We start from the raw sequence: 27,234 nt of genomic DNA on the forward strand, positions 1-27,234 counted from the left end.
CAGCCCCTTTCTTTTGCTGCATTCTCAATGTTTCACCTTTACAATCACTCCTTTTACCACTCTATAGCGCTTTATTTCTTGCAACCTCCCTCCTGCTTGTTCCCCTTTCCACTCCCTCTAATCCCCCATCTTCCCCACTACTTCAGTCTCATTCCTCTTCTTGAACATTAGCTTCAATATCATACAAAGTCTGAGGGGGAGAATACCAAATGAGAGGCGCTGGGGAAAGAAACAAGGATTTCTCTCTTTTTTTTAACATAAAAATAAATAAATAAAAAAATTGGAAACCAGAAGAGAGTGACACATGCTGTGCTGTCGATGAGTTGCCGGGCGGGTAGCGATTCGCTCAGCAGCCGGTCTGAGCGACTCCACAACGCTCATGCCAACCAGCTTCCTAAACAGCAATTACCGGCTGATGGGAGTGTTTTCCTCATTAGGCTGCTGCAGCTGTGGATGGTTCACAGTAATCAGGCCGCCCGGCACCCACCGGCTAACGCTGCCTATCATACACTAGCAGGAGAGGAAAAGGAAGAGAGGGTGGAGGAGGAGGGAAGGAGAGGGAAGCGGCGAGGAAAAGGGATGAAAGCATTGAAAAAAAAATGTGGTGATGAATGTAAAAAGAGGACAAGAGGCAATAAAAAAAGGAAAAGGAAAAAAAGGAAAGAAGAGAGGATCCTTTATGTGAAGAAAACTGATTACCACCGCTGCTGCTCAATAACATGAACAGGCTACAGCAGCCATAGAGGTGACAGAACAAGCCACACAGGTATTTCCCTTCGAGTTACAGGCTGCCGCTACTACCCCCATAGGTGTAGGCTAACTTACTGAACTAATAATCTACAGTGGCATCCTGAGCTTGTTTTCAGTGTCAAACCTGGCCCCCGAGTCACAGTACGTGCATGAGATCATTCTGTAGAATGAATCTCGCAGCGTGGAGGCCACCGTTGGATGCCAGGGCGGTAATGGTGTAGCAGGAATGACTGCAGCGCTTAAGAGACGTGGTTCAAAGATAATGACGGCCGATGCATGCACAAAGGCAGCCTTCGAGTAGCGCTTTGTACTGTAGGTTAAGTGGCTCTTTAAATTGTTCTTTTTTTGAGTGTGAAACACAGCATCAGCTGCAGAGCGATTTGCACTAGAGAGACCACGGAGATATTGTTTATTTAGGGACTATGGCTGAGGACCACTGAATTTGAGACAGAAGTATGCCGAGCTTAGGTAATTATCCACTGTGATGCTGAAATCGTGACAAGTTGTTCAAAGGGCTCCTTTTGTGTTTTCCTATTTTTGTCATACGCATTTATCTTACCACACTGGATGATTATATTAGATGTAAAAAAAACCCATGAGATCAGTGCACGTATGAATAAAAACCAAGACTTAAGACTGTTCTAAATGTTTGATTTCAAGCAATTTTTCTCCTCTTGGATCTGAGTGATGTCATAGAGAGGGGGCATGCTTAATACTGTCATCTCAGGCTCTGGCTGTGAATGTTCTGTTTACAACAGGCAACCAATGAGAGGCCTACACTACAAAGCAGGATTTTGGCTTATCCAGGCAAGATCTCTAAATCACCATGGTAACTTATGCTGTGAACCTAACCTGTGCTGGAGCAGGTTAAGATCCAGTTTAGAGATCAACAGGTATAAAATCACTACCTACTGATAAATCAGTTCTCCAGAAAATAGCGTCACAACTCCTGGAAGATCCCTCAGACGTCTGTGCCTGAACAGTAGGAGCAGGTTATGTTCTGAGATTCAGTTTCACACCGGCTGGGACAAAATTAATTTCTCTTGGATCCGAATCAAATTGAAGCGATTTCAACTTCTTGTTTATTAGTTAGTAAACTTTAATGTTTAAATGGATCCTGTTTAAAGTTTCAGAGTTTTAAGGTGCAGCTGTCACCTTAGAAAATAAATAGCAGCACTTAGAACACAATCTGTGATAAAACAATCAACTGGAATTAAAATGTTTATTTTACCTGTTTAATGCGCTAAAATTAATCATTAACGATCAATATGTGTCCTTTTTTCAACAGTGTTTCATTTTAAAGTTGCATTTTCTAAGTTCTCTATACATTTGATAATGTTTCTGTTGTAGGGGCTCATAGTGATCATTTTCGTGGAAGAAGAGTCATGTGATCTGTGAAACGCCACTTTAGGATTCGTCAGATGCTGCCAACACCAGCCCTTTTGTGTGAATGCAGGTTAACTTAGTAGATAACAACCTTTGTGTGATCATTTAAACAGATCGACAATGTTAGAGTAAACGAATGCAGATAATGGAAAGATATCCTTGAACAAGCATCGTAGAGTAAGGCCCAGAACTTAAAGGGAAAGACAAAAGAGTGAAAACAGCTCATTTCAAACAGAGCACTGTAAGATGAGCAGTTATATATCAGTATTAGTTTGAACTGTGAATCGTGTGAAGTTACTGTAGTATAGTCCAAAAGTAGAATATACGACGCTGTAAATGAGCATAATAGACCCCCTCTAAAGTAAGACTCCGGCACGTTTGAAGTAAAATCGCTGTTGCTGCGCTTTGCTGGCAGGAGACTTACAATAATATGTTGATGTTTCAGCAATAAACTGCATAATATATTCAGCTCATTAAAGCTTCTGCATTTTCCTCACGGATGCCTTTTTAGGAAAAACACCTCTTGCTGACAGGCTGTGACATATTTTACACATGAAGGTGCAATCGCGTGTCATTTAGAGGGACTGGTTAATTAGCATGAACATCTACAATGGCTGCACGAGCTTCACCTTCAGAAAAAAACTAAATCTAATATCATTATTAGAAAATCCGATGCAGGAAGAACTTTTTAAAAGGTTTTAGCATGTGTCGTTTCCTTTATTCATTCATGGATCATTTTATGAAATTATTTCACATTTTGTTTTTCCTGATAAGAGTTTCTTTGTTGGAAGCAACGGCAAAACGTTTTGCATTCTGCAATTGGTTTTCTATTGAATTGTTTTTCCAGTTACACGAGAAGTCTCCTTTTTGTTAATGGGATTTAAACTCTATACCTACGCACAAGGGTACATGTAAGCACAACAGACAAAAGCTAACACCATAGAAAACACCATTCAATCATAGATCAAGACTGTCTTTTGATTCTTCAGCGTTAACAGTGTGCTGGGATGAATGCTCGCACTCTTCATGTCTCTAGATGTGTTACTAACAGGTACACGATCTGCTTTCCTTCTTTGGCATTGACATGAGCACTTGATTTATGCCTTACTCCAAGTGATTAGTAAACATTACTCTGATTGGATCTCTGGCACTGAGGGGCATAGGTGATCAAATCTATCTGGACAACTATCTTAAAGCTGTAACAGGTGAACACAACCACAGAGCTGCCAAAGCTCCAGTTTTTACTCAGCTTGTACAGAGCTCTTTGAATCAAAACAGCTGCCTGCTGGGGCCAAAATTGCACAAATAAAAGCAAAACAAATCAGCTGAAAGATGCAATAAAGCTTTGTAGAGCTGGCTAGGGTGATTGTGATTATAAGCACACAAGCACGCCATGCCAAGCACTGGACAGATTTATAGTGATAAGTGCTCTCTGGGAAATGGTGTGCAAAAGCACCAAAGATCAAAAACATGATTTTGTTCATTAGCTTTTAACACCACTACGCAAAGGCTCATAGTGCAAAAATAGATGAAAGGCTTGTCCAACAGAGCGCCATCTGAAGAAGTGAGCCTCGATGTTGCGAGTGGACAGATGGAGCAGACGGAGAAATGGAGTTAGTTAAACCGGGAATGAAAGGAGAGGCTGGTGCGAGTGGCAGAGACAGGAGGACAGGAGGGAGGAGTCCGTCTGTGTGAGTATGTATATATGTGTGAGTATGCATAAGGGATGTTGAAAGAGACACACGCACAAACTCACGTGCACACACTCTTCGGGTATGAGCGTGTGCATATGTAAAGCTGAGGTTGTGTGAATGTGCGCCAGTTGCCCGCATAGGTGCGGATGAATCCATCTGTACACGAATGTGTGTATGCGTGTGTGATGAATTAGTGATGGCAGCTGGTAGAGCGGTGTGATCCCTCAGCGGTGGTGACAGCAGCTGTTAGTGGTGCTGTCTCCACCCAGCCAGACTGACTGGGTCCTCTTCGTCAAACACACCGGCTCATTAATGCTGCAGGGCATGGTGCCGCACCACAACGCCCCGCCCGGGAACCCTGCAGCACCAGAGCTGGAGAAGGGGAGCAGGGCAGCTGAAGCGAGTGAATGCATCCCGGGTCTTGAGTTGTGCATGCACTGGCCTGTAAGTGTATGTGCATCTCTGTGACTCTTGGTGAGTGTGTGCATTTGTGTCTGTTACTGTAGTGCATTGAGATTTCTTTACATTTTCGCATATCCACATGTGCTGATCTGTCACTTTGCGTTTCTGTGCTTTGCCGCATGTGCGTAGGTGACACTAAACTGCTGACAAACAACAAGCTTGTCAAATGTAACTGCTGAAACCGTCTGCTATGGTACCACTCACCTTCTAGTTGTGCAAACTGATGTTGACAGATATGGACGGTGCAAATCAGACGAGCAAGTGTGAAAGATATTTCTGGTTTATGCATATGTGCATTTATTTGTGTGAAGAAAATATTTGCATCGATGCTCACAGCATAGTTATGTCTCCGACACCTTTGTGTATGTTTGTGTGTGAAATGGTATAGTCCAGTTGGCTCAGCAGCTGCTGTGTCTGTGGATACCTGTAGATAGGTGATTCTGTTTTGGACCAGATCCGACAGGTCTTTAGCCTCCTTCATTCTCCATTCACCAATTCCATCTGCCTGGCTGAGGTAGTACAAGTCTGTCATGATGGACCTGCAGACACACAAATTTCAAAAATTTATCGCTCGAGAAGTCTGCCAGGCATGTGTAATTTGTTAGGTCTGTACACACACCCCCCCAGAAAAAAAACACCTTTTCTAGATGCGAGCATTGCCAGTAACATCAGATTAAAAGCAGTGCATCTGCAAATCACTGCACTTCACATCTATGAGCATTGCTTTTAGTGCCAAACGCCCACAGTTCCTACCCAAAAAGCAAAAGTACATCTCTGAGAGGCTTGTACTTAATAATCTGACTGCAGTTGATCCCCCCCCGTATTTAGAACAGACACTCTTTTGCTCTCATTAACAGTGTCAACATCTGGCACAGAGCTTTTAAATGCAATTAGCGCACTTATATTAGGTACTCCTTGGTAATATGTGTACATTCTCAAAGATAATAAAACACACAACCTTATGTCCTTAACAGGTCAACAAGTTAATCATCTTTCGCTGTGCAAAGCATGAGCCTTTCAGGGTGTGTGAAACGTATCCAGTCACAGGCTAATATTAATTAAGGACATAAAAAGTCAATTTGTTGGTAATATGAACATTGCTTAATATGAATTGTACTGGAAATAGAGATTACAATGTAAAATAATTAGAACCTTAATGACTAGTGGCTCATCTGGCCCACGATCAATCAGGATTCACAGGTTATAGTTCTGTGTGAAATACAGAAACAAAGCTATAGGCTTTGTTACCGCTGGTTGGCTGTAATTCACAAATTAATAGAATTTATTGCCACTGATATCAAGATATAAGAATATCAAAAAAATTACATATTTAGTCCATAACCATATTGCCCACTTCTATTTTTGATATGTGGGCAGTATTAAATGTGCAACATCCATCTGCACTCATATGGAGAAGGGCTGTGGGGGTAGCAGTGTAAACAGACAAGCTCAGACCTCCCTCACCCCAGCCACCTCCTCCAGCTCATCCAAGGGAACGCCGAGGCCAGCTGAGAGATATAAACTCTCCAGCATTTCCTGGGTCTGCCCCAGGGCCTCCTCTTAGTAGGACATCCCAGCAACACCATGCCCAGGAGGCGCCTAGAAGGTATCCCCATCAGATCCTCGAACCACCTCGGCCGGCTCCTTTTATCTTTCATCTACATGATGAAATGATTCGAAAGGAGTTCTTACATAATATGTAATCAATTTTTATTCTAATCTCTATCTGCACTTTCCTGGACATAAACTGTCCTCAATAAAAGGAAATGTTTCCTCTCCCTGTAGCATAACAGTTTCCCCAATGTTATAATGGTATACACCTTACCTGTGAAACACTTGGATAAGAAAATCAACCAGACAAGAGTATATTGTGCGAGTAAAGCATTACAAAGTCTGAATAGTCTTTTATATTAACAGGAAATAAATTCTAATGCTGACTGACAACAGTGTCTTTCTGGTTGTTTAGCTGCTTTTTGGATTAAGCTGGCTATCTGCATGCTGCTGGCAGCAAATTTGTGTATGTGTCACATGCCGCTTAATATCGTGACCATCCACTTCCAAAGTTACACGAGAACTGAGATATATGCAGCTAAGGGCAAATGCAAAAGCATCTCTCTCACACACACAAACACACAAACGCACACGCGCAGACACACATAATTTATTAGTCATTTGTTTGACCCAAATCAGTCGCATCCTGTGTGACTGAGAGTTCTTTAACGTATAATCAGCAGTGCATACAAGGACACGCAGGGAAGATGAAAGTAACGCAGTGTTTCTTCAACATAAACTTCAGTTAGGTGTAGGTAGACCACCCGGGTATTTTAACTCACCATTTTCTTATCTTTTTTTTTTTTCTTTTTTAAACAAAAGCATCTCCATTTACTAGTAAATAATCTGCTCACTCCAGTTTACCCCACCCGTTCCCATCTTGTATTTTTCCTATTGGGTGGCTTCCTGTCCAGGTTGCTATAGAGTTTTTTTTTTCCAGGAAACTTTTTAAAGTGTTACAGCAGGGGACGTACATGTCAAATTATCAACAGATCAGTTCCGTTAAGAGACCCAAATGAGCTGCAACAGTGAATCAGCATGCAGAATTTCATCCTGCCACTGGGTGTGTGCCACATCCACTGTATAGACATGGGCCTTGCGACAGTAGCACTTCTTCTGTTTTGGGGGTCTGTTGCGAGCAGGAGCGCCTCTTTAAGAATTCTGCTGCAGAAAAGAGGTTCACATGCAGCTAAGGAAGTTGAGTTGGTGTTAAGCCAAAGGACGAGAAACTGACTAGAGAGGCAGCTGAATATGCTGAAAAGTTAATAATACGTCTACTTGACAATCCAAAACCCTGCAGAGGAGAAACCTGAAAAGTATTATTTCATAATTAATCTGAGAAAGCTTACGTGTCTCCTTTCCACAACATATGTGTCTGAAAATGCATTCTAAATGTGTGCGACACAAAACCGTACCATGGCCCCTTTTTAACAGTGCGGCACAGCGAATGGCGTCTTACTTAAAGCTAACGAAGACAGCATCATTAGTCACTGTCCCATTTTGAAGCTGGAACCACAGCGTGTAAATGGATGTCTCCTCCTGTAGTGCACAGGGGAGCCATAACCAACCCTCTGTGCAAAGGAAACGCAAACTGGCCCGTTGCAAAAACCTAACAAGAAGGAATCCACAGACAAGCCCTGAGGGATTTGGCAGCAAGGCAGGAGAACACCGCGCTGATATGAAACCTAGCATATGCACTGCATTGTGTGTGGCTAAGCGTGTGGGGTCTTATGGATATCTGAAGCTCGTGAGCTTTGCCACAGCCTTTGATTGGCCGAAAGTGAAGCGCCAAAGGCTGCAGCTGCACAACTTTTCTCAGCACCGACTGCAGAGCAATTACAGGTTTCAGATTAAAGCATAAATATCACCGAGTCAGTTGAGACAGATTATGTGCAAAAGGGAGGAAAGACAAGAGGTTCTTTTTTATCATCTAAATATTTTTTTAATTGCTGTGCTCTACTCTGTGAATTTATTCTGGTTTCAGTTACAGGCTTTCAGTGAGGCTTTCATTCTCTAGAAGCGCAGTTATATGAGTTTAGGCTACCCAGCGGATATGTTTGTAGCACTGTTGAATATAACTTACAAATCCCTCCATCTTTCAGACGTAGTAATTATCTCAACAGAAGTCATAAAAATTGCCAGATGTTCTGTAGCCCAAATTACACATTTCCTTCTCTGGGTGCTTTCTACAGTATGCAAATCAGTCTGATCAACTAGATTATTGGTGTTAGAAAAATAGAGTCTTTTTTCTGGAGATTTGGTCAATATCACATGATCGCCTTTAACCTCCTAGGACCTACGGTCCACATATGTGGACATCACATTTTGGGTTATTTAGACCAAAATACTCAATTTTGCTCAACAATAGCCTGATATCCACTTACGAGGACATTATACTGCTAAGGTTCTATTGAAATTTTAAATGAATATCCTCATATGTGACTCTCATTTTTCTTAGAAACAAAAATCAGGTGAAAAAATAAAAATAAAATCTCGTAAATCTTTGTTTTTACATTCATCAGGTCCCACCCAATATGCCCAGATGTCAAAGAGAAATTAAAAATGCATGCCGTGGAAGAGTTTGGGTCTTAGGAGGTTAACATGGCGTGCTTTTTAACTGTGATTTTAAACCGTTATCTCAGCTAGATTATTTTAGGCTTAAGGTTAAGTTTACACTGAGCTTACAGTGCTATTATAGCATATTACTGAGAAACCATAACACACACAAACACACACACAGAGGCACCACTACTGTGACACATTTTTGATTGCTTAATTTCCTGCTGCAGACATTCAAACTTTGACCTGTTGTTTTATGACAGTTCTTTATGAGCTACCTGTAAAACTTAGTCAAATTAAAAGCCCTCTATAATGCAGTGATCATTTTCAGCACTTTCAGTGCTTTTTTTTAAGCGTGCTGCATTTTTTGCCTTGGAAATTTTTAAGGCAATGACCTTTCAACCTTGCTGAGCAGAATTTAAACAAGGATTTATTTAAGTCAAACATTTCCCTGCTCTTTCCACCTCTGCTCCATCTTTGCAGCGAGAAGGGGAGGAGGGAGGGACGTTAGATAGAAAGCGAATGCGTGTGAAAGTCTGTGACCGTGTGCTCATGTCTGCCTGTGTATTAGGCGGTGGAATCAGTCTGTGGAAAGCTTCTTAGGCAGCAATGACTAAGACAATGGGTTTTATAAGCCACTTCATTGGGATTACAATGGAGCCACTTGGCAAAGTGACACCCGGCTTTTCTCTGCAAAGCTGCAATCCAAATGACAGAAAGTGTGTCCATGACCTTTGCCCTTTATTACTCAGCAGCTATCGTAGCACTGCTTTCAAGACTATCAGGATTTTATCCCATTTATTACAGATGGCATTAGCACTAGTCACATCTATAATCCAAGTTCCTACAGTGTCTCTTTAAAAACCTGTTTGCCTAAATAACTAACTGGTACCTTAATAATTATTTAGTCCTAAAGGTGACAAAAAAGTTAGAATTGATCAAAAGTAGCCATGACTGACAGTTGTGCAAGCCCTTTTCTTTACACTTGGACACACGTATGATAAGCTGTGCGTGGGTGTTACTTACTGTTACTTTAAAATCCTAACCAAAAGAACGGAGAGGCTCTGAAAAACACCTTACATATTAATAGGGCTCAGAGCCGTTTTTAATTTTTCAATACTGCTTTCGATGCGATACCCTAGTTTTTAAACTTATAAACTACTTTGTGAAATATGAAACACTTCTGATTAATTTAGCAACAAACAGATAAACTTATTTAACCAAGCATTGGATGTCGAGTTGGGATTTTTAACAGCTCCATTCTCTGTGGCATAATGAACTTATAGATTTCATCACTTGTCCTTACTGGCCTGGAGCACTAACCACAGGGACCATGAAACTAATTCCCCCGCAGATTGTCATTAACGTCCCAAACGGCAGCATTATTGACCCTTCTGCTGCAAAAATACATATAATTGTCAGCACATTTATATGCTTTTATCCCGGGGGCGGTGTAAGGGTGGAATTACATGCGCTTTCGCAGGGACTTTTTTTTTTTCGAGTGGGATACTGCGCCAACTCCTGTATGTTAACTGCAAATGTTGAACATTTACAGGTGGTTTATGTATTTTTGTTTCCTGATTTGAAAGGCGTTTTAAATGGAAAATTACCAGGCTTGTGCTGTAGTTCTGTGGACTGTCCAGTGTTGGGGCCTCTTACATGACTAAAAAGTCTGAGTAGCTAATAGTTTGATAGGTGAGGGATTTTTAAATGCTTTTAGACCCTACAAAACAAAGTATATTATTTTCAGGATGTAGAATGCTTTTCCTCGACCGAACCTGCTGCAATTTTGCTCCGAAAAACAGAGAAAGCAAACCAACAGATAGCATTTATGTGCATATATTAATATTTCCAAACCACATAAGCAACCGCAATCACCCAGATTTTAACACAAGATGAAATCTTTGCAGACTTCATAAAGCCTTCCACACAGAAAGGAGCCATTAGCCAGGCCTGCACCTTATTAAGATGGCGACACTAAATCAAAGACATAAAAACAAAACATGATTTTTTTTTTTTATTTATCACTGGTTTCACTGCGAGTGTTTCCCATTTTTTCCAAGCAGCCCACCTCTCCTGGTGTCCCAGGTCCTGCAGGAGTGTGTCAGCGTACTTCTGCCTCTCGCTGGGCTCAACATTGGCCAGTTTCTTCACCTCGCTGCGGACAAAGTACCAGAACTCCTTAACCCCATTCTCCACCCTCCGCCGCAGCTCCTCCTGAGTGGGCCCGGGACCTACAAGGACCAACAAAGACACTCAGCTTCTGTGACATTTTAGGCACAGGCGTAGAACTATTGAGTTACTCAGCTAGAAGAAACAAGGTGCCAGGAGGACTTTCAGAATATCTGAGCATTATATTATGAGAGCGTAAATAACCTACAAGCCAGGGCTGGGCGATATATCGAGTTTTTAAAAAATATCGATATATTTTCATACGAGATATAAGATGTGACAATATCGTTTATATCGATATAGTCTATGTTACGTTATAATTATACTTGTGGAGCCGCAGGTTTGCCTCTCTTTCGTCCACTTTTGTCTCTACGCAACGTTACTCGGCCTCGCCTCTCCTGCACTGAACACAACTCCCCCATAGCTTCACCTGCAGGCAATGACAAGATGAAAGCGGAAAATCTCCGTTAGCGAGTTACCGTGCGTGGGGCTGGATGGCGTCAACGTGTTAGCGAGCTAACCGCGCTAATGACATGCAGCCCAGAGGGGCTGCACGGCCTAAAATCCTTTCCTTTTCTCAAAAATCGACAGTGCGCCTTATGTATGAATTCTGGTTGTGCTTACTGACCGCGAACCGATTTTATGTGGTACACAGCGCTCAGCAATCTGTCAAAAAATGTTTTAATATGACTTTGCTAAGCTACGGAGCTGCACCGCTTGATGGATTGTCGGAGAATTACGGCTACAGAGGAGGAGCCTCGCGGAGTGATACGTACTGTGTGTGTATAAGGACCACAAATGGCACCTGTTCAGAGACGTGGTGCAGCTGTGAAATCTGTCTCTTTGTTATTATGCTCAGCGTCTATTAGTTTACATTTTGACTGCACAATTGTGAGCTTTTTGTTATGCACAAAAACAACATTGTTTTCTTTTATTTATGGACCATGATTATTTAATATATGCTGATAATTTATTTTTTAATAATATCTACGCTGTATGTAAATAAAAGTGCCCGTGTGACATCTGGGACACAGTGTGACTAAGAACTCTCTTTTTGTTCTTAACTTATGGCTTAAAAAAAAAAAAAAATCGAGATATATATCTTATATCGCCATCCAGCTAAAAAATATCGAGATATGAATTTTGGGTCATATCGCCCAGCCCTACTACAAGCACAAAGCAAGGTCTGGGAACATAACCATTAGAGTCTTCTTCTTTCATACTCTGTCTCTGGGTGTTTTTTTGACCTCATTATTAACAACTTGATCCCTCCTGCTTGCGATGGCGCTCTTGTGTTTTTCGAACACAGGGAGGATCTCTATACCCCTCCCGAGCCAAACAATGTGGAGTAACCTACATGGATAACACAGCTGCCTGCTCTCATTTTTGTGGAGAAAAACAGAAGAAAAAAAATCGAGGGAAGGAAAGAACAGCCTCAAGCAGGGGAAGGAGTTGGTGAAGAGGGAAAAGCTCTTATTTTTTTCCCTTGTTTCTCACATATTCTCTTTTCTCTTTAGTGCCTCCCTTGTGGAAAAAAGCTGAAGGGTATTTTTAGCTTTTTCCTCCCCCTGCGGCAAGATGGAGAGACTGACCCTGCTCTGCCCTCCAAGCTCGCATGTCTTTCCCCCCCCCCCCCCCTTTTCTCTTTTTTCCCCTCACCTTTCACTCTTGCCAATGGTACATCCACACTGCTTCCACTTCATTCACACATTTCTTTGCTCACCTGACAGCTTACCTGCCCCTCTGACCATGCTTAGGGTGGCAAATACACACATAGCCCTGTCCATCTCATCATGTGGCTTTGCCATTATTGCTCCAGAGCTAGAGCAGGCTTAACGCCAGACTAGACTCAGATTCTCGCTGCAGGAAAAAGCTCATAGGAGTCATAGACTCAAAGCTCATAGACAGCCCACACCTTGAAAATCAATTTTTTTTTCCTCATATTTGTAAGCTCTGTGCCAAATTCTTCCCTGCAACCTTTTAGGTAACTCTACTCTGCTTACCATCTCCAGTAAGTTTCTGGAAGCTGTGGATCTTCTGTTTGGCTCTGGTTAGTTGGTCCTCCAGGGAGCGCAGCCTTCCTGCTGCCAAGGACCCGGCATCGGCTTGACCCTCTGGTATCCTGACGGACACAATAGGAGATATAACAGATGAATTTGGGAACATGCACATCACTAGTAAGAGAAAAGAGCAAAAACATCCATCTCTGCAGATAAGCTGTGCTGCAAATGTAAAATTAAATAGGTAAATAAAGGAGACACTGCAATAAATTCATTTTTCTCATCTCAATAATGAAGGGTCACACGATGTATATGTTGTGCACTTGTAAGTCTTTAAATTGCTTATTTAGAATAGACAAAATAAAGCCATGAGTTTTAAATTTACAGTGATTTTAATGGGCTAACAGCCAATATATGACTTTTGATTCTTTGTTGGGTTTTAAAAAAAATGTTTATTACAAATTTAGTTTGAGGGAAACAAATGGAACATTTTCCTAATTCTAAAATTGCAAATATATTTTCCAAATCATAACAAGGAAGAAAAAAAATTCTCCAACATCTTTAAAACTGACATATGCAGCAGGCAGGAGAACCTCAAAATCAAACTCTAATCCAAACAACCTCTAATTTGGTGTTTTACCCATTTATATCTTAAGCAGTAATCAGCTGGAGGCAAACCGTAAAAGTGTTGTGGTGACAAGCAGATGCACATACAGAAATACTTTAATATATTAGAGAGTCTCTGAGCTCTTTGTCACACAATGCTTGAACATTTAGCCAGAGCAAAACTGACGTTTGACGACAGATAAAAATCCTTTGCACACATCAATGTCATGTTGTTTTCCCCACCCAAGTCAAAAATCTATCAAAATGTCAGATTTTTGCAGATATGTCTTTGCATCTTTATTGAAAACAGGTAAATCACATGTAGTGCAAGGCTAACTTGATGTAAAAGTCGCTGGAACACAAACTCGATTACCACCAAACTGACTTTTTAACAGTCTAACAATGTAGCTGAGTATTCTGATGAATTAGTGAAAATGTTTATCTTCCATCATGCACTGGTTAGTGAACCATATCTCTTCTGACTTAAAAGCTGCTTTCAAAACTAAGCCACGAAAGCTGGCATCTCGCAGTGTTCGCCACTGAAAATTCCATTTCATTTACTAAAAACACCACAGCGCAGCGTTCCAGAGCCCTGTCCTGATTTATTTATTCAGAGCTCAAGATTATGCACAGGGCACTGAATCACTCTCCGTGTTTGTTAAGGCCGACCTGTCTCCTACTCTACAGTTTTACAAAAATATCCCAAGAATCCACTGAGCAGTCTCTGAAGTGAAAGGCAAATGATGGTGAAATGCCATGTGTTACATTTAATCAAATAATGTAGAAGACAGAAACAAATAAAAGCAACTCTTAAGCTAGAACACGGTTCTCCTTTTACTACAAGAATGGCAAATGCATTGAGTTTGTAATGCAATACCTCCATAGGCTAACGTTTTAACTCCTTAATGGATACAAATCTGATTTAGTGGCAGGATCATAGCATACAAAGATGACACTAAGTTACCATTTCAGAAAAACCACAGCTACATAAAAGCTATACTAGAGCACTAAATTGATTATTTACAATTAGTTACTGTACTTTGACTGTTTATCGGCAGACGCAGTGGGAATTCCCTCTGATTACAGCATCTATCATGTGCTACATTAGTGCTCCGGAGACTATGGCGGCCCTTTTGTTACCAGGCACGACTGTGATGCTGGTACTGTTTTCGAAATCTGCGTTGGCGTCATGGCAAGATGCCGCCCCGGCGACACTCAGAGTAGTCGGATCTACTTAAAAGACAGGCATTAGTCCTTTGGCATGTATTTATACAACCGACAAACACAAATAATACAAAACTTTGACTTTCTATATGAATATGAATTACATGCATGTAATAAAAATACAAATGAGCACTCTGACAACAGAGTTCAAATTAGCCAAAGGAAAAAAAAATGCCACTGACATTATACAAAATCAATTTCTCTACATAAACTCATTAAAAACTGAATATGTCCAAATGCACAGGGGCATTAGTGAAGTGCTGCAAAGGCCATGTTAATGAGTCATCAAGGCATGCAAACTCAATTTGCTCCATAAATAAGGAACATCAGTCGCTGGCAGGCATAAAGATGAGACTTTTAAAGTTGCAGTAGCCTTTCTTGCCACACAACTTCCCCCTCATTCCCCAGAAGCCCTGGCCTCCCACTTCACTGAGCACTAACTGAGCATTGTGCTTCAAAGCCATGGAAACTGAAGAGAAAAGAGAGGTTATTTGACATCTACATTACGTAACTGCATCATGGAATGCTAAACCTCTGCATAACATTCTGGCACCACGGATATTTATATGCATTCCTTAAATCAGGGCTTCTTTTCTCCGTGAAATCTATGATGTGTCCCGTTACAGCTTCCTGACACAGATCTTTTTTTAAAAAGGACCCAGGTGCATTTTCAAACCAAATATCAGCTGTAGTATCTTTTTTCACAGCTAACTCTGTTCAGAAAAGCCGTCCCTAAAGGCCTTAATCCAGTAGTTACTCCATTGTACAGGAAGTAGGACAATTACAAAGTGACATCATTTCCTTTGTTCTTTGACAAAGCACACGGACACAAAAAACAGAAGACGAGGCGATCTATGTAACCTGAAAAGTTTTTGGCATCTGCAGGGGATGAAAAGAGGCAGGGTTACATTGCAGTAGTGCAGTCAGTGGGGTTTTTATGTCCCATTACAAATATAGATGTCTTTTTATGCAAGTATTTCTTTTGCAACTTATTTATTATCAAAAGTTCATTCTGCTGCCCTTTATGTAGAATTCAACAAAATGCTCCCAACATATCAAATCTTTAGCTATTTCTCTTTCACAGAGCTCAAAATCTACGATAAATATTGAGCCAATCTAGACTAAAAACTATTAACTTCCATTATTAAAAAAAACATAAAAACAACAGCCAGACATCTGTTGAGATCAAAAATGTAAAATCCCCCCCCCAAAAAATCTCAAAGTGCATTTGAATTCCCACCACCGATCTAAGCTTGAAGTGGAAGACTTTGTCTTTACTGCCTACACATGTAGTAAAGACAGTCGACCTATATGTGACAAATTAAAGGGGAAAAAATACGATAAAATGTATTAGACCACCATTTGCCACCAATTCGGGTTTGAGAATAGTTCAATCCCCTTAATTAAATTAATGAAGTAATTTAAAAGTGTTTACTAACTTATAAACCTTACATAATTAATCAAATCACATTAAACAAATAAACTTCTACAGGTCAAGCAGAATTGATGCACTTGGACCCAAAGGAATTGAGGTTTCTCACATGATATCATGTGCACATTGGAGTTGTCCCCCATACTACATTACCAGTTGCTAGGGAAGAAAATGTACTTCCTGACTGGTTGGCAGTGGTTCCTGGAGATTGTCGGATCTCACTGGGTAAAATTTATTACAAAAAGGTGCTGCACCAAAAACCTCCTAGTGTTTGTTTTATTTGCTGGAAGACTTCCACTGTTGCCTGTATTTAACCATGTTTTCTGCATATACATACTAACTGCTAACCCAGCAGTAGTAAGACTTGAAAAAAAAAAAAAGTGCAATACAAACTGCCTTTAATGAAAATTTACCACCTTTTGAAACATGTTTTCGGTCTGTGCCCCACTTGGTCAACTGGTCTGTAGAAAGCTTCCATCACTCTCCAGCAACCACTCACAACAACTCGGGTAATCCTCATTTTTGTGTCCTAACCAGTGATTGCCTGGTCTCTAGGCCTATGTGACTCGGGTTTTATTCACTTGATCCCACATTGTTATCATAATCGTGGGCGATTATGGCTCAAGATTTGGGAGTTCGCCTTGTAATTGGAAGGTTGCCGGTTCGAGCCCCGGCTTGGACAGTCTCGGTCGTTGTGTCGTTGGGCAAGACACTTCACCCGTTGCCTACTGGTGGTGGTCAGAGGGCCTGGTGGCGACAGTGTCCGGCAGCCTCGCGTCTGTCAGTGCGCCCCAGTGTGGCTGTGGCTACAATGTAGCTGCCATCACCAGTGTGTGAATGTGTGTGTGAATGGGTGGATGACTGCATGTGTAAAGCGCTTTGGGGTCCTTAGGGACTAGTAAAGCGTTATACAAATACAGGCCATTTACCATTTAATTGTCACATGTCCAAACTGATGAACAAATTAACGTCATATATTCTGCAAAACCTTAATTCATGCTTGCTTATATACATCTCAATTATCACAAGCTTTTAAGGCTCGACTGACATGTTCCAGCCTTTCCTGGGAATTCAAACATCTTAAGTCACTTGACTCTAATAAGTCAAGCTAATAAACGACAACAATACAAGCGTAGTGCATACTACAAATTGGTGGAAAAGCCTGTTCTTACCATGAAAACTGCGACCAGTGTTCAACATTTGTTTTTAAAAACAGATAAATGCCATCACCATTTACAGTATTATTTGCTGACGTTATATGCGTAGATGTTTTGCAATTTTGCATAATATATTTCAACCCCGTGGCATATTAGTTACATTTCCTGCCTCCTTCCTTTGCTGCATCCACTGAGTCACTGTTCATCCAAGTAAACTGATTCTGAATGGTGCATTTTTGCCTCGCATGCTTCAACGCCTCAGCATATCCAGGGCGAGCCAGCTCTGCTCTGAGTCCTACTTGACAGAGATGTCCAGACCCCAGACAGCTTCAACAATGGAGCTAGTGTCTATGGTAGTAGACCATCTCTCGCTGGGCCTGAGCGACGGCCGGGTCGATGGGAGTTCAGGTCTGTAAACGGCAGCAGCGTCTGCTCGGTGCGCTTGCACTCTTAAACTCTTAAATCACAGCATAGGTAGATCTTCTTACTGTCCCTTTTCACACGAGAGAACAGTAGCCTCACAGAAAAGATAGCTGTTCTAGAGATCAAATTTCTATTTAACATAAAAGGTAGCGACATATGAGGCAAATGTATGCAAAAAAGCACTGTGTAGATTTTACAACCTAATGTAGCCAGAAGCTAAACAACAAACAAGGACACGCAGAAGGCAAGTAATTGAGGTCTAATGGCCAATGGCCTATACCATTAAAAGACAATTTTACCAAACCCTGTAAAGACAATTTGTCTAAATCGTGCCCTTTTCTGTCCTAGATCAGGGCCACATGTTGTTGTGTATGCAAATAATTTCTTGTATCTGCTTTGAATCATGGACACTACATGCACTGGGTCACCTGAAACACTGAACTGTTTATCGAAGATAAATTTAGAGAACTGCCCGTTTTAGCGTCTAGTATTTGATTGTATATCTCAGCCTGTTAGCACTGGGGTAGGCTGAAATAACATTTAAAGCAGATTAAGGCAATGACTGTGGTCTCGGCAACCCTTCTCATCCCCTCTGTCCTCATTTTTCCATTTCTTCCTTGCTGCTCTTTACTTAGCGCAGTCCTCACGCCATCCATCATGGTTCCATCCTCTTCTCCTTCTCTGCATTGTCCCCTCCCTCCCTCTGCTGGCATGCCTGGGGGAATTGATCAGGTCCTCATCGCTCAGCCCAGCTGTCACTCTCGCTCCTCGTTCTCTCCGATGTCAGACCATCGGGCTGGCGCGTGTCACCGTCTCCAGAGGAGCACTGGCTTCACGCCTGAGGTGACAAGCAGCTGCAGAGAGGGTGGAGCCAGACAGACCGAGCAACTTGACCTCGTGCTCACCTCTCATTAATGCTACTGGGTGATTGGTAGGCTGGCACGCTGCCTGTCACTCAAATTGCACAGGAGTGGCCTGAATAACCGAATTGCTGTACTCGATCGGTAGGCCAGCCAGGTGATACTAATTTGAACCTAAGTGCTGATTGATTAATTTTATATGACAATTCCATTTCAGAAATGAAGAGTTCAGCAAAACTTTGTAAAAAGCGTGCAGAGAAAAGGTTGTAGAACTGAGCATTTTTTGTCATCTCAGCGACTTTCCTAATTTTTGATCAAGAAAATCAATATCCCGTGCAAACTGCTGCCGCTTCACTCTCTATTACAAAGAGAATGAGACAATGTAAACAAGATCCCTTCAGGTATATAATTAATGCACCACAATGCCTGATAATACATAACACATCTATCAAGTTCTGCTGCGGTGCGATGACAGTAACCGAGTTAAATTCTACTCTGAACTATACATCAGTGTCAGTGCAGTGGGTTTCTATTCAGCAAAATGTGCAATAACGCCGGTTTTATGGGTTTGAGGCCACTCGTGAAAAATGAGCGCACTAATGTGATAGTTAGGTACTTTAAAAGGATTGGCTCAGGTTCTTGTACAAGATTCAGAGATTCATGTTCTCGGACCAAATCTGCAGAACGTGTAAAACTGCGAATTGGGTTAGGCACGCGTTCCGCTAGTCGATCAGTGAGCTAGTGACTTGTTACATAGTCAGTCATTCTGTGACAACCTGCGGGATAGAGTCTGGCTCCGTGCCATACCCCTGTCAGCAGTTTGGTAGGAGAATGAGGCAGAGGAGAAGGAGGACGAGGAGGGAGGGTTGTAGGTGAAGGAGGAGTGAAACGAGGAACAAGAGGAGGCAATGAACAGAGAAGTAAGAGGCTGTGGCAGGGATGACGGGCAGCTCACTAACAGCCTTTTTGCGTCTATTAGAGCTCTCATATAGGGATAAGAGAGAGACGGCGGGGTGAGGTGCTGGAGTTCTCTCTTGGACCTGTATCTGACTATTACGCAGACGCACACAAGCACACGCATGCACAAAGAGACAACGACGTGAACAAGACAAACCAACCGCTGTTACTGTCGATAGCTCATAAAGCTTGACCTCAGAAAGCCCGTTGCCCGCTTTTGGCTTGCTGTGCTGGATACTTAGCAGAAGCTTAGAGGGACTTGTGAAGGCCCTGTAGCAGTGCCCCAGTAAACAACTGCGGAGGCCTCAGTCCCAGATCAACAACCAAACTCAATAACAAGCAACAAGCGTGCAGTGTGCCGGGGACCCATCTGGACACTGGCCGACTGAAAGCTGCACTTGTTTTTTATGCCATGAATTCCACCTTTGTTTTAAAGCCAATTTTGAATAATTACAAAAGCAAGGGATTTAATCAGGGACCAGCTGTCTGAAGCAATGTGCACGCGTGTGTTTGTGTACACCGATGAGGGCCCCGCATCAAAGTGAATCGGAATATCACAGAGGAGCAGCAATGGCAACATCTGAAGTTCCCTATTAATATGGCACACACTGGATCGCGCTACCACTTCCCGCCCACATGCATGCGCAGTCACAGGCACCCATGCACAGGCGTAGACTTTATGTGTGCATAGAAACATCGGCGGCATGCGGCGATAAGAGCAGAACCATCTGTCTCTCTATTACACATAGAGTGAATGTGCGAAAGACGCTGTGTGGTTAATGGGCTCGTACAATGTGCTATTGTCTTCCAAAATGACACAACAAAATCTGCTGAGGTGTGCGACAGACCATCCATCTGTCTGTCACAGGCAGCATCTGCAACACCCGTGATGAGCTTTGAAACTGAACACTGATCAGCTGATAAAACCCAACTCAAGCATTTTAACTTTAAGCCAGACGCAAGATGCCGATTTAGACAGATGCTGCTTAAAGTTCCATAAATTGTTAAGAAACAATCATTTCATTGCCACATTCATTCATTTGGAAAACTACTGATTGGGCCACCAGGAATCTAGACTGTGTGCTCATTGCTGGACAGGAGGAAGGAAGCATTGCACAACAGAACTTTTATCAACTCAAAAGTTTACGTAAGAGGCAAAGCAAGAGATGCAATACATCTGATCTCTAGATTTAGTAGTAACAAAACTCTGGGAATAGATCGATATTAATAAAAACTTTAAAAAAAACCTACAAATACAGATCAAAATGACAAACTCTACCCTAGCTTTGCTTTGATACTACAGAACATCTTCAGAAAAGGAAAAAGAAGACGGTGGATAATAATTCAATCAAGAAAGACACAACCAGTACTCATGTGCAAGTAAAGGGACTTAAACTGAAAAGAAATATTAACGGTTAATTGTAGCATGCGAGTAAGTAAACATGCAGTTTACCTGAGCGATTCGGCCATGCGCCGCAGGTCCTCGTTCTGCTGCTTGAGTCGCTCCAACTTGGCCAAGATCTTGGAGAGCTCCCGGCTGGACCGCTCCGGATGCTCGCTGTCCCTCACCAAGTGACCACCAATGTAGAAGAGGAGTGTTCCCCAGGCCAAAAGCACCAGGGTAATCCAACGCCATGAACCCGCCCAGGGCCGCATGTTTCAGCAACGCGACCCAAAAATGCCTCTAGGTGTGCCTGTACACCCACCGACCCGCCGGCCTCCCAGCCGGATGCGCACACGCACTTTGTGCTCTGTCACCACAAATGCCACAGTGGCATTGACATCTCGGCAGGTATGGGAAATGACAGATGGGAAATGTGTCTGTTTATGACCAAGGAGTGTTTGGTAAAAATACAGTGGGTGCTTCTCCGCCAATAAACCAGCCTCTCCTCTGTGCTAAAGCATGATTGGCTAATATGCTCAAAAGTCTGAGTTTTCACAGCCTGATTGGTATCTTCTCTCCTCCACCCAGATCCCTGTTGACAAGGTCGTCCAACACCACCTTTCTGTGTCCTTCCACTCCCACAGGATATGTTTTATTCAAGTTGCATCCTGTAGAATAAAAGAAAGACACTGGACTTAGTTAAACTTGTTGCACAAAGTTTTGATTTGCAAATACATTCTGTGCTTAATAGGGAAACAGAAGCAAATTACAGCCACTGAATAGTTTGCCAAGTAGGTCAACTTGGCAGAAGTATTCCTGAAGAGGAGAAGCGGAGAGCAAAGCATCCAACAGAAGAGTGCAATACAGAAACAGTGTGGAACAGGTCAGACAAACAGACTGGCAGACAGACAGCCAAGATGCTGCTGACTAGTCCTGACATAACCCTGTCTCAGCAGCCTACAGGATTGATCAGTGTGACACTGCAATTTGCATATACGTAGCGATGTGCAATCCCTGAGCTATGCTGCACTGCTGTCGAGGCAGGACAGGGACGCACACATATTCCAGTCTGTCAGCAGTCACTTCCTCAACATGCACGAAGTCGACACACAGAAGCCTCTATGCGAAGACATTTTTATTTCACGAACCGGACACAACCACTAATTCACCTACAACCGCCCTTCAAACACGCTCTTCCTCGATCTTAGTTAAAGCACAACTAAATCCGACATTTAACTATTTATTTTTGTGTGGAAGACTATTATTTTTTATTTTTTTGCGGAAGACTGACCATTCTTCTTCCCAAGTGTCCCCCTGCCATCCTGGTAGCCTTGGTGACAGAATACAACACTGCCAAGGTGATACAGTGAGTTAATAGGGCAGAGAAAAAAAAAAAATCCCTGGATCATCACTTCCCTTCATTCTCAAAGCAGCGGGGGAGATTTTGATGGACGCGCGCCGGGTTTATGAAGCAACCTTCGCTGTCAACTCCCCAACAAAGCCCTGCCACGCAACAGAGACTAGTCCTGTGATGGGATGAAGACTGGCAGATACGCGTGCGTGTACAGTTCATCCAAGTGAATGTGTGTGTACGCTAACATCTCTGACTGTACTGAGTGTGCTGGAGTAATGCCAAGCATCTTAGTCTTTATGTGAGCGGAGCTGGTGGGATGGGGTTGATTGACAACGTCACGATGTCTCTGGTGTTTCTTGTTCTGAGCTTTTCAAGATAGAAGAAAACGTTCCTGCTGGAGTTCGCCTGGCAGCATGGAAGTAGGTTAAGAGTAACTAACCATGTATGCCATTAGCAGCATAGCTGATATGTAGGCCACTAATGGTGCCATGTTGCAGTGCTATAGAAGCTGTTCATGCTTCAGTGGCGCAAACTGCCCAGAATGCAACAGCTGAGATCTCTGAAACAACGAGCTGCAAACAATTCATCTTCATTCCTCACCAAATGATGTGGGATTATTAAAATCTGAGCAGACATTCCTTCTTTGCCGGTGCTCCTTTTGTGACTAACCTGGGCTGACACAAGGGTGGCTCTCCTTTATGCATGCGGCACACAGATTTGCTGAGCTGTGTTTTATTATGGAAAATAAGAGGTGCGAGAGGATAGCACTCCACCAGCTAATGCACGACTGGGACTTTACTAAAAGCCAGGCTGCATAAACCCTTGTCACTGTGTTTGAGGGAATATAATGAGGTTCGTGTGCAGCAGACTAAAACTGATAAATGCGAAACTGCCGGATGAGACAGGCAACTGCTGCCAAATCGGATATGAGAAAATTCTGAGATAAAATTTCTAGCTATTGGTTCTACTTATACAAAAAAAAAAAAAAAAAAAAAAGAGTTAAGCTGAGCTAGTAATATTTTAACCGGTATAATAAGAGAACTTTGGGGAAATTAACATAAGGAAATGGGCTTACTGGGACACCAACTAGTGAACTGGTATCAGTCAAGATAATGAAACGCTAAAAAAGGACAAAATACACATATACACACACAATAAATAAAAAAAAAATGATTAAATTCATCTTCATGACAATCACTAACAGCACTTCAAAAAACAGCTGTATAAGCTATTCTGTGGCTCTGGATGAAGCCCTCTGAAGTCTGAGAGGTCACCAGTACTGGCTTGAGCCAGGCATCAAAAATATTTGACAGAGAAAGTGTGATATAAAGTGGAGACTTCACAGAAAAGGTTATTCATCAGCAGGGACTGGCAAATGAAGAGAATACCGCGTTGAATTATGGGGAACAGACCTATCCCTAAATCGTCACTCGTACTAGACAAACTAAGTCTGAAAACGTTATGCTGTGCAAGTCCTCTTTATCACTTTAAGCTACTTTCGGCTGCCCCCTTATTCAGAAGGGGGTTGTCACATGATTTGGTGGATTTCCACACTGGATGCCTTTCTTGATGCAGCTCCAAAAGGGATTTCTGTCTCCTCTTGGGATCAAATAGGGAATCTTGTCCTTGTTCTCTCATAGGATGACAGACAAGGAGCACCTTTGATGGGTCACCAGTCTACTGCACGGCCGTGTAGTGTACACGGTATATCATATATGAAAACCAAGCACAATAATCTTCTGCACTAATGACTAAAGTTAGTAATGGAAAGCCACAAAGTCAAGCTCAGCCACTTTACTGGCAGATCAGCCCATGGCTCATTTATTCTTCTTGGCAATCTCAGATATGCTGCATGATTTAACAGCTTGTCTCTCACTCCATATCTGCAAGCTGCTTTGCAACCCACCTCAGTGTGAGCTCCACTTTTTCGTGAGCTAATATCCATTCACTTATGGGCTAGATCTCAGTATGTCAATGAGGTTATTAAGCTCTCTAAATGCTGAAAGTGAGAAAAATCAGCCATGTCACTGAGAACACAAGGTGTCTAGATGTTAAATAACACAACCTTGGATCAACCACTTGCAGTTAAACCAAAAAAACAAAACAAACAACATAAAATAGAAATACTCATTAAGAGGTTGAAAACCTAAAGGATTATTGGTTAATTCTATCTCCTTATATTAAATCCATCTTTACTAACTGCACATTATGACAATTATCAAATCCTGTCAATGTCTCCATAAAATGAATGAGGAAGGTTTAACAAATCCTTTTCATTGTGCCTTACAGCTTAGCCTTGGCTGTGATGAAATGTCAAAGGAAAAGAGAATCACATACAATGACTCTTCTAATTAAATGAATGAGGAGACATCTATTCAATATGCAGAATGTGGCCTGATTAAAGAGAAAATGTTTTCTACTATGATACTTTTGATATAATTTATTCCACTGATGAAGATCTGTCAGTGAAATATGTTACTAGAAATATAGCTGATTCGAGCCAAGCACTGAAGATTTTTGCATTTTTGCAAACCTCTCACATCTGCCCTTGAGTCAAATGGGGGGTACATAAATAATGGAAATTATAATAGTCAGTTAAATAAATGAAAGTTCCCCACTGTGGCACAATCATTTTTAAGCTGGACTGGTTGACAGACATGCTGACAATGAGATTTTAGAGAAGTTGGCCATTTCGTGCCTCTTCTTTGTTCCGCTTCCTTCCCCCAAACCCCTCCTCCTTATCCCACCAAGTACAGTAGAACCCCCCCCCGAGTTGTCAGGTTTTAGCAACTACAGACAAAATGAAATACGTGACTGCTTCGGCCTGAATGTGAAGTCCTACAATTTTATGAGTGGAAGGAATAAGTGCTGCTCATAAACAGAACCTTGGTCTGCGCCACCTACACGCTCCAAATCTTCCTTGTGACCTTGGGTTTCAAACATCATCATTCTCTCACTATGCCCTTCACGGTCAAGGCTGGTGTGGTACATGTGGCACTGCAGGGTGGACTGTCAGACCTGTCACAAAATGTCACTGTGCTGTGGCAACATAAAGAAGCCCGAGGGGTCAGCAGAGTTGACCCGTTTTCACTCCTGCTGGTGATTCTTCCGAGTGACTAAGGCTGCAGCAGAGGTTATCTCTTATCAACGGCCTCCGGTCTCCAGACAATAAGCGCCGGGATGAGGTCCACTACTGAATTATGCATGCGGCTCTGCTAAGGACGGCTTCTATTACGCCAACACAACCACTCTACTTCGAGGACAACTCTAAGAGAGTCACCTATACGGCTATAGATAGTAACTTATCGTTTTGTTGGCGGAGGAGATGCATTGGTGTGTGTTGCTAGGGCAACCCTGAGGAGGACATATAGCAGATTGTGTTTGTGCCGTGGTTTATAGCGCGGTGGCAGGGAGATATGATGCATGTGTCTAGAAAACAGACAGGTAGAAGAGGATAAGGAACAAATGCAGAGCAGCAGTGAAAGAATGCCGATGGGGGGAAAAAAATGAAAGTGGAAAAGCCATTTACACATTCATAGCTCTGATGCAGAAATATCTCTTTGACAGATGAATCTAAATGTGACCTATGATTGAAAAGAAGATGTATTTTCTGCTGATACTGTCAACGTATTCAACAGAACTGTGAATTTTCCATCCCAGCATATCGCCGGTTGGAGACACGCGATTCTCCATATCAGCTTACGAGCACAAAGCAGGGGGCATTCTTGCTGGTGTTTGGACGGCACAGATGTAGCAGCACTGGCGTCAATTTTTAACCATTATTTATCCTCCAGCAAGTGAACAAGCTGTTGTTGGAGAAGCAGCCTTTTAAAAAATAAATAAAGAAAAGCACAAAGCTGCACTGGTTTCTTATGGTTTCCTTCCAAACGCTGTAGAGCAGCCTTTCTGATTATTTTGTCAGCTGGTGTTGAGGTGTAGTCCAGCGACCTTTGATTCCTTAGGCTTCCTGTTTACATGGGAAGGACGATATATGTAGTGGAGTCGTAGGGTTGACACATTTTAAGTATTGTATAAATACATCAAATGTAAAATGAGTAAAAGAATCAGGGAATGGTATTTATCAGACTACCATTAATGTCTGCTAATATCACAGTGCCAAACAATGACATTTATCTTTGGCTGGTGCTTATCCAGGAATTATTCAGTGTGCTCACAACCCTGCTCTGTCATTAGAACAGACTGTGTCCCTTGTTCTTCATTCTCAAAGTGGGAGATAAAACCCTTGGTGTCTCAATGTCAGACTTGAGAGAGTAACAAGAGCTTCACCCACCATTCCATTCAACATGCAAACTTATTTAAAAGGAACTCTAACTACCAGCCAAACTGTTATTTAAAAAACATTATCGGGCCAGAATTTTAAAAACTGGTGCCTTCCTACTTAAAAAAGGATCCAAAATGAAACAGCAACAGTTGAAATAGCATGGTTCAGGATTATGAATAACATACAATCCAGTCGTTAAGTCTGACGTCACTAGCCGCGTCTGGGCCTAAACTCCGCTGCAGGTCCATATATCAAACGATCACTATGGCATTACTGAGAGTTGAAAAACTGTCTAAAGTCTTTCATCTTTAATAAAATGATCAGCGTTCTGCTCTACCAGGTGTAACAATTGAGTTTAACATCCAGGCATCCATGAAAACGGAATTTATGACATTTAACGGAGTTAGAAGTTAGCAGGGAGTTAGCTCGCTAGCTTCTATCTAAATACAATATAGCATGTCCTGACTGCGGGGTTTTGGAAACAAATTAAAACGTACAGCTCTGTTATCACTTCCAGCATAAATGAAGACAGAAAACTAAACAGCAGTGACGTTTGTAGGGTTACTGAAGTTGGGCTAGCTGGTATATAATGATGTGCTACGTGACCGCTAGCGACACAGCTATGTTAGCATAATATAAACAAGCTAACATTTTTTCCACTCGATAAAAGTTAACGTGAGTGTTCTTGGTGGTCAGGAACAAATGTAATCGCATGGCAGGATGCTGTAAAAGGACCAAACTTCAGCCAGGAGAACAACTGAGATAATCCATCCACAATACGAGGTTAGTCATTTATATACTGCTGCATGGGCTGGGCTGTAGTTACATCCTAAGGTTTTAAAAACTGAGCTTAAATAAATGATTAGCGGTAATAAAAGCCGAGGGAGGTCAACAGTGATCACTGACTGTTTTAGGAGCTTTTTGAGATTAAATAGAAGAAAAACATTAAACATGTTAACAACACAAAAGTCATATTAAACG

At 42.0% G+C, this 27,234-nt stretch overlaps 1 protein-coding gene across 1 annotated transcript in view; it reads right to left on the bottom strand.

The window, feature by feature from the left end:
- Positions 1 to 27,234, bottom strand: part of fut8b (fucosyltransferase 8b (alpha (1,6) fucosyltransferase)) — a 95,473-nt gene that overhangs the window by 24,449 nt on the left and 43,790 nt on the right. Inside the window, exons 2-5 of the mRNA XM_080883768.1 lie at positions 20,687 to 21,285; positions 12,578 to 12,696; positions 10,474 to 10,636; positions 4,717 to 4,831 (exon numbers count right to left, since the gene is read on the bottom strand). Of these exons, the coding sequence (XP_080739894.1) occupies positions 4,717 to 4,831; positions 10,474 to 10,636; positions 12,578 to 12,696; positions 20,687 to 20,889 (600 nt within the window). The 5' untranslated portion in view covers positions 20,890 to 21,285. The remainder of the gene's footprint in view (positions 1 to 4,716; positions 4,832 to 10,473; positions 10,637 to 12,577; positions 12,697 to 20,686; positions 21,286 to 27,234) is intronic.

This window comes from Rhamphochromis sp. 'chilingali', assembly GCF_963969265.1.
Source record: "Rhamphochromis sp. 'chilingali' genome assembly, chromosome: 5".
NCBI lineage: Eukaryota > Metazoa > Chordata > Actinopteri > Cichliformes > Cichlidae > Rhamphochromis > Rhamphochromis sp. 'chilingali'.